The 16850-nt window shown below is 48.8% G+C and overlaps 1 protein-coding gene and 1 pseudogene across 1 annotated transcript; one reads left to right on the top strand and one right to left on the bottom strand.

Annotated features, from left to right (window-relative positions):
* Positions 1 to 9800: 9800 nt before the first annotated feature.
* Positions 9801 to 16075, top strand: LOC107161030 (neuronal acetylcholine receptor subunit alpha-2-like). Its single transcript, XM_015507569.2, is given in 3 exon segments — positions 9801 to 12116; positions 12118 to 12667; positions 13710 to 16075. Coding segments are annotated over 3 exon segments (1131 nt in total). The 5' UTR covers positions 9801 to 11660; the 3' UTR covers positions 13835 to 16075.
* Positions 15692 to 16850, bottom strand: part of LOC107161029 — a 49869-nt pseudogene continuing 48710 nt past the window's right edge.

Genomic DNA, 16850 nt, shown 5'->3' with positions numbered 1-16850 from the left:
CTCTCATGAATGGCTCAATGCCATTATCAAGAGTGAGTCCTCATTAAAAGGGTTAGTTTGACCCCCTTTCTTTCTCATATGTTTGCTTGACTTCTGCATTCCACAAAGGAATGACACAGAATGAAGGCCCTCTCCAAATTCCAGTGCCATGCTATTGAACTTCTCAATCCAGAATCATGAACCATAAAAACTTCTATTTATAAATTGACCAGCCTGTGCTATCTGCTATAAATGGACTAGGACACCAATATTTCTCAGATCATTCTGCAATTTTTAAACATGATGGATGCTGGAAATTTATACCACACATTATGCCAAATCCTCAATATTGGTTCAGCATCTCATAAAGTTTTACCAGGTAGTTTAAAGTATTATGGCCATGCTCTCAAACAGTTAAGAATCAGGAAAAGGATATAGAAATATGGAGTAATACAATTTGATAGTTCCAAAGAAATAGCTGATAAATGTGAGGGGTTGCAAAGACTTTTATGGTGTAAGGGAAAAGAGTAAGCAGGACTTCCAAGGATGAGTGGGTAGAAGTTAGTAATGGGAATATAAGAGGTGAAGTATTTAAGTTGAAATATTAGCAAAGAGACTCTGAGGGAGGTATGTATATAGTGAGTTCTGTTAACAGTGCACACATTACTCTGGGATGGCAATTAGCTTGTTTATTTGATAAACATGCACTGCTATGGTTTAGATATGAGGTGTCCCTCCAAATCACATGTGTGAGATAATGCAAGAAAGCTTAAAGAAAAATAATTGGATTATGAAGAGCCTTTACCTGATCCCTGATAGGGATTAACTGGGTGGTGAATGTAGGCGGACAGGGTATGGCTGGTCACTAGAGATATGTCTTCAAGGTTTTATTTTGAGAGTTTAGTCTCTCTCTGATTTCCTGTACTGCTTTCCTCTACCATGCCCTTTTGCCCTGATATTCTGCCTCATATGGGGCCCAGAGCAATGGAGTCAGCCATCTATGGACTGAGATCTGTGAAACCATGAGCTCCAAAGCAAATTTTCTTCCTCTAAAATTTTTCTTGTCAAGTCTTTTGGTCATATCAGTGAAAAAGTTTACTAAAACATACACTGAACATTTTCTTTCTACCAGGCAGAATGCTGGGTGATAAGGAAACAAAGATGACTAAGACATAATTCTAGTCCTCCAAGAATTATGGGCTGCTGATAATTCATGAAATGAGGTCATAAAAATATACGAGAAAGGTAAGTTGTCCATTTTCCCATTAGGCTTTTTGTTTTGTTTTGTTTTTGAAAGATTTTCATATTTTCTTGATAATACCCTGTTATTTCTTACATTGAAGACAGAGGCACTTAACCACTGACCCACATCCCCAGCCCTTTTTTAGTTTTTATTTTGAAACAGGGTTACACAAGTTGCTTAGGGCCTTGTTAATTGTTTCCTGTTCTTTAAGTGAAAAGTATTATTAAAGTCATTGAACACATAAATGTAGTCTTTCATGGTTAATATTTTTTGTATCATATTTAAGAAACCCTTCTTTACTCTGAGGTCAGAAGGGGTATTCATGGATATTTTATTCTCACCATTCTGATTTTGTTTCTAAAATTCAAGGTCTTAAATCATCTGAAGAGTTTTTTTTTTTTTGGTATGGTGTGAAATAACCATATGCTTTCCTTTTTACTTATAGATGAATAGTCATTCTTTTCAGCTTCTTATGTAGACATCTGTGCCTTTCCTCAGTGACCTGGCCCATTATCTCCATAATTTTTAAATAAATCCCTACATGTGTAAGTTTGTTTGAGGGGCTATTTTTTTCTAGTTCTTTGGTCAAGATATTATTATAGCCTTATAATAAACCTTTATATCTTAAAAAGAAAGTCACTCCTTTTCCTTCTCTTTCAGAACTAGCTTGGCTATTTGCTTTTCCATATAAGTTTTAAAATAAACTTAAGTTCTATAATGTGTGAATGGGAACTTTGTTAATGTGTCTGTTTAGTAAACATGAAGAATAGCTTTACCCTTTAATTGAAGGGATGCAAAGGAAGACCACAGGAGGTACCATTTGCAGCTGTTGTCAGAATTCACAAGTCTAATGATGCCAAATATGGACGTGGATGAGAATCAGTCTAATCTCTTGCACACTGGTGGTGGAAGTATAAATTGGAACAAACACTTTGGAAAACAAGATGGAATTGTATAATATATAAATTTTGCACATACCCATTTACCCCTCTGATTCTAGTCTGAACCTTCTTCGTCCTATTTTGTGTTCTTGGAAGCTGAGCTTTATAGCCTCCAAAAGTGGGTAATCTGAGTCCTGGCTTCCAGCTGGGTTCAGCCAGTGAGAGACTCTGGAAAGACCAGAAAGGTAGAGAGTCAGATCAGGGTTCTTAGTGAGATCAGCTCCTTTTTTTCACCCAGCTGTTGTTACCTCTGTTCTACTGATAGCTAGATTTCTGTTCAGTAATCCTCTCCTATAGCTGCTTCTACTCACTTGAGATTCCTTGTATAAACTCCTTCCTTTTTCTTCCTTGAGCTAGGAATAGTTTTGTTTCCTTGCTCTTGCTATTCCTCACATGCTTAATTGTCTCATAATAGTTCTTTTTATTAAATTTTTACCCATTATCACAACTTGATCTTGTTCCTACCAGGATCACTGTTGGTACAACTTAAAACTGAACAGTTTCACACAATGCCTATATTCAAGAGAAACCACAGCAAGTGTGTTCTCCAGGAGTCATGTTCATGAAAGTTTGCAGTAGACATCAGACACTTTGATAATGGCAAAATGATAGTAGTAATAATAAGGAGAAATGAAAAAATCAAGTGTCAATTGTCAAATAAATGCATATTTGGATATTGTGGTATATTTGCTAAATGTGACACTATATGAAAAGAAAACTAATCAACTATATCCACATGCAAAATCAGATGAGTCTTAGTGATCAAATGTCAAGGAAAACATTTTTAAAGCAAGCCACAAAGGGCAAAGTGTAGTACAATAAACTTTTGTGAAGTTAAATGGACTATTTAAATGTACATAAACATGCTAAACATTTTTAAAAAGTGATGTATGGTAAAAACCCATTTCAAGGAGAGTGGTTACCACTGAGAGAGAAGAAGGGGAATTGATTTAGGATACACAAGGACATAGGTAAGTTATTGGTGATGTGTTATTATTATTCTGTTACATGAATTTGTAGATTCAGGGATATTCATTATGATATAAATTAAATAAAAACAAATGCATAATTAACTACTACTGTTAAAAATGAAATAGATTTTTGAACAATTAATAATAAAAAAAGAATTAAAAAAAAAAAAACGAAATAGATTGAGAGAGTCTAGAATTCCAGGCTAAGAATTTAAAATTCACCCACTAGTCCTCTGAAGTTTGTGAGCAAAAAGGTAACAATGATGTATTGAAGTTATCCACTAGAATTGGATAAAAGCAGATATTCAGAAACAGCTTTTGCCAGACTCCATGTGTGAATAGATGAGGTTCTGGCCCTAAGGTTATGACAGTGGTATTTTAAGAGAAAGAGAAGGAAAGAGTCCAGAGTTAAGAATTCATAGTATTCTTGGTGTGAAAACAGAAGGTAAAAGCAAAGAGATGACCAACATACAAGGCCAGAGTTAATAAAGAACAGATTTCTTCTCAGAATTTCTTAAACCAGCATTGTAAATATAGTACATTAAGAAGATATGAAGGATTTTTGATTATTCAATACCACCTCTATAGTGGCTAAATTTATGTTAAACAATATGGAATGCTTCCATTTCTCGGCCTCTCACTAGAGCTAATGACCTGTTCTTAAATACAAGACCAAAGCTGTGACAACCAAATAATGGATTTTAGCTACTAGGTGGCTTACATTTTTAAAGCACTCTCTTATCCTTGTTCTTGTTGTTTGTTTGTTTGTTTTTAGAAATTGTGTTTAAAATACACTTAACATAAAACTTACCATTACACCCATCACCACTATCTAGTTCTAGAACATTCCCACCATCCCCAAAGGAGAACCTGCTCCCAGAGCTTGTGCAGAAAGCCAATGTAATGTCTGCACCCAATATGCAGAGTGTACCCAAGCAGAGGGCATCTTCTCTCCCAATAAAAACAGCTCTTTAAAATAAAACTAATTTGAATGGGCCAACTTTTTTTGTGTACATGGACACAACATAATGTCTTGATTTTTATGTGGTGCTGAGGATCGAACCTGGGTCCTGCCCATGCTATGGGAGCACTCTACTGCTGAGCCACAATTCCAGCCCATGAATGGGCCCACTTTTAAAGGTAATACTTAACATGTTACCTTAGTGAGAAGTTTTAAACCACATAGGACATACAATAATATATAGACTTAAAATACTGCATTCCTCAACTCTTGCTGCCACGACAAGTCGAGCAGTTCACCGTTCTCAACGCTGCCTCCATCTCATTGCTGTGTTCTGCACATACCACCGTCCTCATGGCCTGAGAGTGGCTGCTTCTTATTAATCCAGAAGGTGTGTATGTTTTAACGACAGCATTTTCAAGGTATACTTCACATAGCATAGAATCCCCCTTTAGAAATGCTCCCAGAATTGTGCAGTCATCACCACCGTGGACTTTTTTGTTACCCCAAAAGGAACCCCCCCCAGTGATGTTTAAGCAATCCCTCGCCACCCTCCCTCCCCAGATCCACTTCCTGGCTGTCCTTCTGTCTCTGTGGAGTTTCCTGTCCTCACCCTACAGGGGCTTCTGTGACTGGCCTCTTTGGGTCTGGGCTGTTTCCCAGCTTCCTCCGCATGGTGGCCCCATGTTAGCACCTCATTCCTTGTTGTGGCTGAATCACATTCCATCACATCCATCCAATGGCTTTTTTCATCTGTTTATAAGCTGGTGGATGTTGGACCATTTCCACCTTTAGGCTACTGTGACTGGTACCTGTGTTCTTCTGCTGACTAGCTTGTGCAATTATCCCCATTTTACAGATGAGGTGCTGAAGCCAGAGTGATGGTAGGTCAGTCTTGTCTAGGAAGAGCAGCCAGCTGACTCTGGAAAGAGGGGGACATGGATTCCTCAGTCAAGCTGGGGATAGTCCAGGAGCCCGGTGCTCCTGGAAGGCCTTGCACCCCTCTGTGGAGTGTTGAGGAGGCATGACTCAGGAGTCCTTCTCTGGCTTTGATCAGGTTCAGCAGAAGGAGCCTTGCAGAATCCAGTGGCCCCCTGCCATGCCAGCTTGGTGACATCCTGCCAGATTACACCACAGCAAGCTGTACCTGCCCTCTTTTGGATGTGCAGGGGAAGCCAGACCCTCCTCTGAGGCCATGGGGCCCTCCCATTCTGCAGTGCCACCCTGGATGAAGTTTGGCCTGTGGTGGCCCCTTCTGCTCCCAGCAGGTGAGTGGGTGCCTTATCTCTGGGACTTCACCACTGTGTGTTCACGTGCCAGGTGGGGCGATATCCTGCAGGTGGGCTCATTGCAGTCCTCAAGGCTGCAAGGATGTTAGAGGTCATAGGCTGGTGCCTGGTTCCACAGGGAGAAGGTGGAGGGGCTGTCACAGCGCTGATATTAACAGCTGTGTCACCTTGAATGTCCCCAGCTTCAGTGTTGCTCATCTGCAAAACACAAATAGTGCTGCGGACCTCCCAGAGCTATTGTGGGGACAGAAAGAAAGCCTGTGCCTAGCACCTGGGTCACAGCAGGCACCCAGGACACACATGTGGTGGTTATTGTCCTTGCCGGGCTTTCTGTCCCAGCTGGAGCTGCTGCGGTTCTGGGTTTGGAGCCGTAGCTGTCCACTCACTCAGTGGCAGATCCTTGGTGTGCCAAAGCCATTGGCAGAGTACTGAAAACCCCCCAAGAGACCCATCAACAGTGGTTGGCCTAGTTGATGAGAGGCAGCAAGTGCCAGGGGTTTAGGAACAACTCAGGGAGGTGCCCTCAGTGGCGAGGGCTACGGCTGGCACTGCTGGTTCCTCTGACGACTGGGTGGGAACGAACGCTGCTCACCACCAGGCTTGCTGTCATGGGGCAAGTCCCCTCCCTGCAGCTTACCTGGGACCTGGGCTGGATCTCCCCCCTCCCTGCCGCAGCACTCTGGCTTTGTTATCTAATATCACACAGGTGCTGATGTCCAGTGCTAACGACCAACACCAGCGAGTGCACTGTGGCCATGGGGCTGTGCATAGCTCTGATGAACATTATCATAGCGAGTCCTCCACAGGGTTTGAAATGGGATCTGGATTCACATCCCACTTGACAGATGAGCAAGCTGAAGCTCACACAGATGGCGGCCTCTGCTTTGATGGGATGCTGGCTGCTTCCTTGGCTTCTGGAGACCCCTCCTCTTCTCTCCCATCCCACAGCATTGACGCAGCGAGGAGGCCCCCACACCCAGGCTGAGGACCACCTCTTCAAATACTTCGTCAGGGGCTATAACTGCTATGCACGGCCAGTGCCCAACACCTCAGATGTGGTGATCGTGCACTTTGGACTGTCCATTGCCCAGCTCATTGATGTGGTGGGCCTGTCTCCCAATCCTGGGCCCCTCAGAATCAGCCTCCAGACCCCAGGCTCTTCCCCAGGGTCCCCCCTGCAGCCCCAGCCACCCAGCCCATCCCCATTACAGCGGGGACTTCAGCCTGTTCCTCCTGGGTTGCAACAGGCCCTTCCCCTCTCTCTCCCAGATCCCCTTCTGGGGCAGCAGGGGACAGCAGGGGGGTTTATTGTGTGACCCTGAAGAATCTGAGTCCAGGAGAGTGTTGGGAGGGACATTGGGCCTGGGTGTCGCACAGAGGCTCTTCCTGTGGGTGGGGGTCCCGGCAGCCCCTCTCGCTCACCCTGTGCTCTGGACTCTGTTGCCCTCTCCCTCTTACCAGCCAGGAGAGAAGAACCAAATGATGACCACCAATGTCTGGCTGAGGCAGGTGAGGATTCTCCCAGCAGGGAGGGGACAGTCATCGCTGGGCCCGGCCCCTCCCTGTACCTTTCCCTGACAGGGGCAAGCTGCTGCTTTCAAGGTTGGTGAACACCTGCCACTTGGGTCATCTGGTTGCAAGTGGCCTCTCCAGAGGACTTTGCTTGCATGGCCAGGCTCTGAGTACACTCCCTGGACATGTCACCAGAGAGCCAGAGATGCCTTTCTTAGAAATGACATTTCATAGTCCTTGCTGCTTGAGGACAGGCTGCATTGTCACCAAAACCCCAGGTAGGTCTCATTCTGCCCATTTTACAGCTGAGGAAAATGAGAAGCAGGGTGTGGCTGGGCCAGTAAAGGCGGCATCCAGGTGTGCCTGGCTCTGCTCCTTCTACCAAAGAACGCTGAGTATCCCTGTTTGTGTTGCCTGACAAACCCGAAGCTCACCAACTAGAGCCACTTGGATGCTTCCTATCTCAGTTTCATGGTCAGGAGTTTGAGTGTTTCCTCTGCTTTGCATGGTGACTACTTGGGAGCATCTGGCTGGTGGCTGTCCTGTTCTGAAAGGTTAAGGACAAACTTTATTCACAGCAGGGGTGTTTGGAAAGTTCTGAAAGGGTGGGCCTGGCTGGCCTCCTGGCCCTGCCCAGGACCACTTGGGGTTTTTCCCTACGGTGTCTCCAGGAGGGAAGTCAGATTCCCACCTGTGGCTCAGGGCTCCCAGAAGGAGGGTCCCCAGACAGAAGCAGAACCTGCTGGTCTCTGATGGCCTGAATGGGCTCAGCATCCATCTTGCCATATTCTGTAGGTCAGGGCAGTACAGGAGTCCAGCTATATTCAGGGAGGGGCTATAGACCCCACCTTTCATGGAAGGACAGCCAAAGAGCATGTGGCCCTCCTGGATGGGCCACTCCTAGGGCAGACTCATTAGAGCACAGGTCTCATGAGAACCCCAGTGTGTTCCCTCCCTTCTTACCCCTCCTGCTGTGTTCTGTTGCTCTGAAGGACTCTGACATGGAGGTGGCAGTAGAATGTGAGAAAGAGGAGCTGGTGCCCTGCCCCACCAGCACCTGACTGTCCCTGGGCAGAGGTAAACATGCAGAGAGCCACACCCACCAGAATGTTGATTGGCATCTCTGTTTGAGTCCTTTGAATGCATGCCTGGCCCTCCAGTGCCCTTTCTGTAATTCCTGTCCTCCAGGGGGCCCCAGATGGTGTTGGGGTGTGGTGTTTCAGCTACTTAGTTTAAATTAGACCTTGGTCCAGAGGCTCTGAGTGGATACTGTTCATACCAGAGCTGTTGGAGCATCAGGAGGCTCATTTTACAGATATGCCAACTGGGGACCAGAGCAAGGAAGGTACTGTGTGTGTAGTTGGGGTAGGCCTAGAACGTAGGTCACTGCAGCTGTCCCCATGGTCTAGTCACCTGGGCCAGGGGCTGGGCAGGAGGTGAGGATGTACACTGCTGTGGGACCTGGGCCATCAGCCCGTCACTACCTCTGACTAGCCTGAGATGCTGAGCATGTTATTCAGCTTCTCTGAGCCTCATTTTCCTCATCTGTAAAATGAACATGATTCAACCTACTACCACATGCCCCAGGACAGTAATATGCCCCAACTTGATGTGGGTTCCCCAAATGTTGGTTGGAACTGAAAACATGATGAATGGAATGGAGAGAGAATAAGAACTGATCTGGTGAGAGAAACAGGTTCGCTTGGACATGATTTGGGGGGAGCAGGAGTGAAGTCCAGAGCAACTCTTGCTCCCTCCTGGGCCGGCTCCTGGGTAGAGAGTTCTCTGGAACATAGTCTGTAGGCCACAAATAGCTCCGAGCCTCAGCCACATGCTTCTGGCATGTGGCTTTTCCCCTCTGTGGTCCTCACTTCCACCTGCTTGGCATGCCCTGGCCGGCTGTCTCTGGAGCCTCTTCCTGGATGGAGAATCTAACCACCTCTGTAAACTGTGATGTGCTGAAACACAACTTCAGCTCAGATCCTGCAGTGCCTCACTGGAGTCAGCCAGCGAGGCAAGAGAGGACCAGGGGTATGGCTGGGGACACCACCTGCCTGGGAGTTAGCTACTGAAGTGGGGGCAAAGCGAGGAGGGTGTTTATCTGGGAGGGTGTGCCTGGTTCCTTGGTCAGAGCCCTTTCCTGGCATTGCAGCCTCTCTGTTCTGTGGGGCTGGGTGGGGCTCTGGGGGCTCCTGAATCCCTAAGTCAGCCTAGGTTGACAGAGGCCCCTCCCTGGCATGGCAGTGATGGGACCCCTCCCCTACACAGGAGTGGAGCGACTACAAGCTGCACTGGAACCTCGCTGATTTTGGCAACATCACCTCCCTCCGGGTCCCTTCAGAGATGATCTGGATCCCTGACATTGTCCTTTACAACAAGTAGGAAGCCATGGAGCCCTGGGACGACCACCAGGAGGGATGGTAAAGGGGACTTGGAGGGCTTCATCATTTCCCTCTCAATGCTTAGCAGAGAACCCCCTCCTCTGTATTCTTTTATTCCTTTCATTCTGTTCTCTTCCTCCTACACACCAACATTTACTGGGCACTGAAGATGTATTCATTTGTAGCAGGGTGATAGTGGGACAGATTTGCCAACTCTGAGTATCCTTTGGAAAATGTGGTTCAGGCTCTCTAAAATCACCTAAGAGTTGAAATTTTAGAGGATGGCAATATTGTCTGACCAGGTAAGTGGCATCCTATAGTAGCACCTTTGAAGAACAAACTCACTGGGTATGTTTTTTCCTTAATCATGTTTTCTTATACTTGCCTTGGATTCAAGACCCAAAGGATCAATCTCACCCTAACAACTAGAAGCTAACAGAAGCTGGAGGGCGGGGCAGGGGGGAGTCTATAGAGAATCCCAGTGGGCAAAAATCAATGAATTAAGATACTTTTTGATAGGAGAAATAGAAATCTATATTTTTATTTGTATGTTTGGTATCAGGCAATTCTTCATTGAGAAGTTAAGAAGTTCAAATTTAAAAGAAGGTGTTATAATTGTCTAAAACCATTTTCTAAAGCAGCTTGCTGCTTCCTTAAGATATGAATAGCTATGACAAGTTTCTGTGGTTATGGTTTTGGATCACACTGTATGTCTGTCATCCCCTGCCAAGGGCTTTGGAAGCCAGCAGAGCACAATAGTGTTTTAAATGCTGTTTTAAGTCCTGCAGCAAAGAAACCAGCTTACCCAGCACTTCCCAATCCCTCGGACCCTACCTTGGAAATTATATTTTTGAACAATAAAACATAGAGAGAGAGTCCATTTCTAGACCTCCAGAGAGGTCAGTGGTTCCTTACACCAGTTCCTTACACTGTCTGGTCCTGGGCAGGCCCAGTGCCCTCTCACCTAAGCCGTCTTGGTAAACACACACTTGCCACTGGGTGACCTGGCAGGTCTGACACTGCAGGTACCTGTGTTTGCAGACTCACACCCCCACCCCTTTGCTCTGTACCCAGGAGCTGGCACCCAGGAACATTCTAGTTTCTGCTTCCTGAGCATTTGGCAGAGATATGATCAAAGTCCTAGGGTCAGATACAACTTCACATTTCAGGATTGTCAATAAAGCCATGACCACTAAGACTTGATTTTCACAAGAAAAGTCCAGTCAAACTTCCATAAACATATAAAGAAACATCTGCTCCACCCAGGCACTCCACTCTGGCCAATCAATAGAACTGTTCCTTCCACCAAATGGGTGCGTGTTGCCATCTAGTGGCAACTATGTGAAATGACCAAAATGCCTTTAATTTCTTTTTCTTTTTTTCTTTTTGACTTTTTGCCTGATGTATTTGTTACCCTCTTTCAAAATTCCTGTTTCCAGCCAGTCTGTCTCTCTACCCTGGAACTACTCCATGGGAAACTCCCCTGTATTCTGATTCCCTGGACTTTAGGACAGACCATAGGAAACTAAGGAGGAGTTGAAAAAGTCCCATCTGACTGGTCACCATTGTTCCAGTGTCCCCATAGTCCTTGTGGGTCTTTGGATTCTCATTCCCACGAAGTCTCCAACCTCATCTACAACAGTCCCTATGATGCCCACCTGGTGGCCCCAGTGAGCACTGTTAAGATTTTCCTTGGCCCCAGGTATTTCTTGTTCCTGCAGGGCCCTCTGCTGTGGTGCTCCCTCCCCTCCCTTGGCCGAGTCCTCCCTGAGCACTCCAGCCAGCCTCCTGTTGGTGCCAAGCTGCCTCCTAGGGGGGCCCTAGTGGTTGAGGTTAGATGCATGGACTCCAGGAAGTTCCCTCACTAACCAAAATCTTAGGTCTCTTGAGCAAAGAACAAAAGATCCAGGTGGAAAAGTCATGATCTTCTACCTAAGAGGCTGCTTGCTCACTGTGTGCTAGGAAAGTACAGTTCAAAATTATCACTCTAAAATATTAAAGGAATAAAACAGGCAATGGAACTGCATACACTCTGTGACCTCAAATATACAAAACCATCAGAAACATCGTCTGCGTGACAGTAGAATAGACATGTATAATATCACAATGTTAATAGTGGGTATTTTAAAAATTCTTGGTACTTTCCAGTGTTCTTCAGAACTCCACCTTTTGCAATTAAAACAATGTTATATGAAAAGAAAACTCAAGTATATCCGTCTTCTGGGGAAATTTTATACCCTTGCAAAAGACGGGACACTTGGCCAGCTGAGAACTGCCTTGTTCAGGTTGCTCTCTGCAGCAGTCTGGGTGGGTCAGGTGGGTGTGCAGAGCCCCCAGCTGGTCTTCTCTCCGCAGTGCAGATGGGGAGTTTGCGGTGGCCCACATGACCAAAGCGCACCTCTTCTCCACGGGCACTGTGCACTGGGTGTCCCCCGCCATTTACAAGAGCTCCTGCAGCATCAACATCACCTTCTTCCCCTTCGACCAACAGAATTGCAAGATGAAGTTTGGCTCCTGGACCTATGACAAGGCCAAGATAGACCTGGAGCCGATGGAGCAGACGGTGGACCTGAAGGACTATTGGGAGAGTGGCAAGTGGGCCATCATCAACGCCACGGGCACCTACAACAGCAAGAAGTATGACTGCTGCGTCGAGATCTACCCTGACGTCACCTACGCCTTTGTCATCCGCCGGCTGCCACTCTTCTACACCATCAACCTCATCATCCCCTGCCTGCTCATCTCCTGCCTCACCGTGCTGGTCTTCTACCTGCCCTCCGACTGTGGCAAGAAGATCACACTGTGCATCTCCGTGCTGCTCTCGCTGACCCGCTGACCCGCTGACCGTCTTCCTGCTGCTCATCACCAAGATCATCCCATCCACCTCGATGGTCATCCTGCTCATCGGCGAGTACCTGCTCTTCACCATGATCTTCCTCAGCCTCTCCATCGTCATCACCGTCTTCATGCTCAACGTGCTCCACTGCTCCTCCAGCATCCACAGCATGCCCCGCTGGGTGCAGGTGGCCCTGCTGGGACGTGTGCCCCGGTGGCTGCTGATGAACCGGCCTCCCTTGGAGCCACACGACTCCCCAGGCCTGAAACTTGGCCCATCTTGCTACTGGTTGGAGACCAACATGGACGCAGAGGAGAGAGATGAGGCAGAGGAGGAGGAGGAGAAAGGCAGATGGGTGTGTGCAGGCTGCCCAGCCCCCTCCATGGGTATCATCTATGGCCGCAGACGCCTGCACCCACAGGCCTCAGGGCCCAGGGCCGAGGCTCCCTCTGGGGAGCCTGAGATCTTGCTGTCGCCTCGCATACAGAAAACCCTGGAAGGTGTGCACTATATTGCTGATTACCTGTGGTCTGAGGATGCTGACTCTTCAGTGAGTGAAATCTGGGTGAGGGCCTCCCCTGGGTGACCCTACCAGCTTAGCAGGGAACCCTCCCACCTCAAGGTGGTAGCTAGACAAACCTGGTCCCCTCCCTGAGGGCTGGCCTTCCTCATTCATGGCTCCGAAGAGTCTGGAATCAATTGTGAGAGAACATTTAGCTGGCTCCTGGGACACTTGATGGCAGTAGGTCAAGAATGTCCCTGCTCAGCCTAACTGGGAGACAGAGAGCAGAGAAGGGCATGCTCAGATGTGGACTCTGCAGTGGCATGCTTATGCCACTACCTACAGGAGTTGGCAGGGATGGGAGGTTAAGGGGTGCATTAGGAGAGCCTGGTGGGCTAGCCCCCTGTGGCAGTGGCCTTCTTCTTTTATGCTAGATGGTCCCCTCTCCTCTTTGCTCATGAGGCCCTCTGTGAAGCTCATGAGTCAACCACAAACCCTGCAGATTCTTGGTTGTATGAGGCTGGGCTTCTCCACAGCCTCTGCCTTATCTAGCGCTCAGCATCAGCATTCTCTTATCAACTTAGGGAAGAGTGAAAGGCTGGAAAGGATCACTGGGTAGCCTTGATGAGTGAATGAGAAAATTAATCATTAATTTGGGAGCAGCTAGGCATCCATCCCTGGCTGGGCTGGGAGTCCAAGCTACACAAAGCCCACCCACCCCCTAACCTGCCCTGAGTCACACCTACCCCACCCATTACCTTCTCTGCACTGAAATCACTGCATCCACTGGGAGTCCATCTCCTTAGATGGTTCCAGCACCTCTCTGTGTCCCTCTAGTCCCTTTGCCCGGAACCTGCTGAGCCCCGGCAGTGTGGAAGGTGAGATAGGTGGTACACAGGAGAGGGTGGTATGGGGCTTGGGCCAGCTCTGTTTCTCCCTCCACCCTATCTCTGCACCTGTGCCAGTCTTAGCTTCCCCTTGGGTCTCAGGGGGCAGTTGCTGCTGCCCTGTGGTTGTCCCTACAGGGGTTGAGCATGAGAGAAACACTTCTTGAGGCCTGGCCTCTGTCATTGTGAGCCCGTTTCTCCCGCAAGTGAGAGAAGACTGGAAGTGTGTTGCCATGGTCATCGACAGGATCTTCCTCTGGCTTTTTATCATTGTCTGCTTCCTGCGAATGCTGGGGCTCTTTCTGCCTCCGTTCCTGGCTGGAATAATCTGATTTCATGTCCCTTATGTTGGCTCCAAGGCAGTCCTGCCAGCCAGCAATGACCACCTTTAACTGCAGCTGCCTCTAGAGTGCCATCTGGGGCCAGTGCCATCTGCCTGAGGTGCTTCTGGGGAGAGAGCACCAGCTCTGAAGGTCTTCCTGGAGCACTCACTGTGATGCTACTTCACCTAGTACTGGGAATCTGCTGGACAGAAAGCCCAGTTTGGGAAGCAGAGGAGCTAGAAAAGAAGGAGGACCCTGCCCTGCAGAGGGGTGGGACTAGCACAAGGAGAAACAATATGTCCTTGAGGGAGGGGCACATGGGGGAAGGGGAGGCTGCCTCAGGAGTGGAGGGTCTATGAGCAATGGTCTAGATTTAAAAATGAGCCCAAAGTTCCCAGGGGAACCCCCAGGCCAGGGTTGGGGAGGCTGGTAGTGCAGGTTGGGTTCTTTAAACCAGGCTGAGGAAGTAGTTCAGTGTGAGTTTGCAGGTCTTGGAGGTGTGTGGTGTAGCAGCCGAGGAACAAGGGACTTTACAGAAGGAGCAGGGAGCAAGTGTGGGGGGGCCAGTGGAGAGAGGCCTTCCCCTCCACCCAAAGCACCTTCAGCACCCCTGGGCTTCCCTGAGGCATCATGCCTCCCTCTTCCTTGTAAAGAGGTAGCCAGAATTGAGAGCTGCTGCTGTGGATGCCGTGTGCCCATGAACCTGCAGTGAACAAACCGTGAAGGCCATCCCTGGCTGTTCTTCCACAGTGCCCTGGTCCCTGTAGTCTGTGGTCAACACACCTCTCTGGAGTTGGGGATCTCTGCTTCAAGCTCCTTCAGTTCTGAACTCCTCCCAGCCAGGGACGCTTTAGTTTCTCTCTCCCTAGGACCTAGCACAGCACAGGGTGAGGGGCACCGGCACTCTATGTTGTGTGTGATGGAGGGGAAACACTGAACATTTTGGGCTCCACGCCTGCTGGGTAATGCCAGTGCCCTCGGGGTGTCCCTCCAGCCTGCCTTTCCTGTCCTTTCCAGAGCCTCACTATGTCTGACCTGCTCTGGGCCATTCTATGCAGCTTGTTCTTGCTCTGAGGAATGCAGAGCCTGGTGGGTCGAGCCTCTCCTGAGCTCTGTCCAGCCCCTGAGGGCAGGACCTCAGTAGCCACCAGAGGTGTACACCAGGCTATCCAGACAGTGTGGAGCCCCAGGCAGGAAGCAGAGTAGGGCAAACTGCTGACTCCCCTCCATCTTGGGGTCCTGTCCTTCTGAACCTCCTCCTCCTCAGCACACAACACTCCTTCACACATCTGGAAAGACCTACCTACCTGTGACCCTGGCCCAGGCCCTGCTCCTCAGTTCTCTCCTGAGATGCCACCACACACTCCATGGCCCTCTGGCCTCATTCCTCCTCATTCTGTAGCCCCTTCCCCCCACCCCCTATCTCTCTGCCTAACTGAGGCTCCCAGAGGTGATCTCCTGCTGCAGGGACGGCATGGAGATCTGTGTTGTTCATATTTTGTGCCATCCATCTTGCATGTGAGTAAAGTAGTTAAATAAATGCAAGTCTGGTGCTCCTTCAGCTGTGTGACCCTCCCCCCCAGAGCCCAAGTGGTCTCGGTGCAGCTGAAAGAGATGCCACATGGACGAAACTGCCCTGGGTCCCTCCTGGAAAGCGGCCCCTGAGTCAGGTACCCTACTGACCAGTTGGGACAAAGGGCTGGAGCACACCTGTCCCACTGCAGGTGCTTTCCTTGGCCATGGCCCAGCGTCAATCAGCCCTTGATCTGCACCCAAAAGAACACCATCATCTCTTGCCTGGCTGTGGTTCATGGCCAGCCTCCTCCCACAAAGGGCACATCAAACCAACACCACAGTCCAACAAACCACAAAGCAAATGGTACGAGTTTAATTCAACCTCAAATCTGATAGAAAGAAGGTAAAAGAAGGCTCAACACAATCACTTGAGAAAGGAAGGGATCAGATGAGAAAAGGGGGTGGGGGAGAAGAGGAGGAGTAAGAAAAGGCAGGGAAGGTAAAGGAAGAAAGAGGAGGTTGCCAGGGAGAGAGCAGATTGTGGTCCAAAGTGCAGTCCTGGCCACTGTCTCTCTGCTCCTTCCCCTGATACTTGGTGTGATAACAACACAGTGTCCTGTGCCAGAATTCCCAATCAGTTTGTTCTTGGACTGTGTCCCAGATTCCCCATCAGGAGGAAACCCAGCTGTCAGTCCAGAACAAACTCACATTAAATAAATTTGAATATACACTGTACAAGAAAGCCAGCCCATCCCCCCATCTTAAAGCCTCCTGACCCCCCCCCCAATAAAGCCCTTCCATGGCCCCTCTGTGCATCAGGGGATCCCCGAGGGCTGAAGAGGAAGGAGAAGAAATAGCTTGGCTCCCATATGGGCCTGCCATGTCCATGCATAAGCAGTTTTGGCTGCTAGGGACACTACTGTGACCCCAGTGAGGCTCCAGAACCCAGGTTGGGGTGGGAGGGGTAGCTGGCAGTGACAGTGACCTCTGAACCATGTGTGTCACACCCACCCTGCGTCCATATCCAGAGTCCCCTCCATCCAGCTGCAGCCTGAACAGCACAGTCTGGGGTGGGGTGGGGCGGGGAGGGGGTCATGCAAAGTGGTGAGGGAAGGACCCCCTCACCCAGGGCCTTCCCTGAGAAGACCATGTGACCAAAGGCAAGGCAGAGGAGGTGCATGATGGGTGGGGGTGGAAGACAAAGGTGGGTGGCCCCCACCCTAGGTTATTCTGCAGGTGGGTGGGCCAGATTGGCCAGGACCTTGGCCTGGTCCATGGCATCCAGCGGGTTCTTGGCGTCCACGGCCAGGGTGTGGGAGGCTGTGAGCATCTGTTGCTTGCACTCCTCACTCACGGAGGTCACGGCATTCTGCTGCACCAGCCGCATTTTGTTATGAGGTCTGCCAGGTCCTTGTTGAGCAGCTTCTGGGTCCCCTCAATCTGTAGGGAAAGCACACAGAGAGGCAAGGTGCTTGGCTGTGGGGAAGGGTATTGGCTGAGGTAGTCAGAA

The sequence above is a fragment of the Marmota marmota genome, unplaced genomic scaffold, assembly GCF_001458135.2.
Source record: "Marmota marmota marmota unplaced genomic scaffold, marMar, whole genome shotgun sequence".
Classification (NCBI taxonomy): Eukaryota; Metazoa; Chordata; class Mammalia; order Rodentia; family Sciuridae; genus Marmota; species Marmota marmota.
Note: the sequence above shows the minus strand (reverse complement) of the source record. Positions and strands in the feature narration are given on the sequence as shown.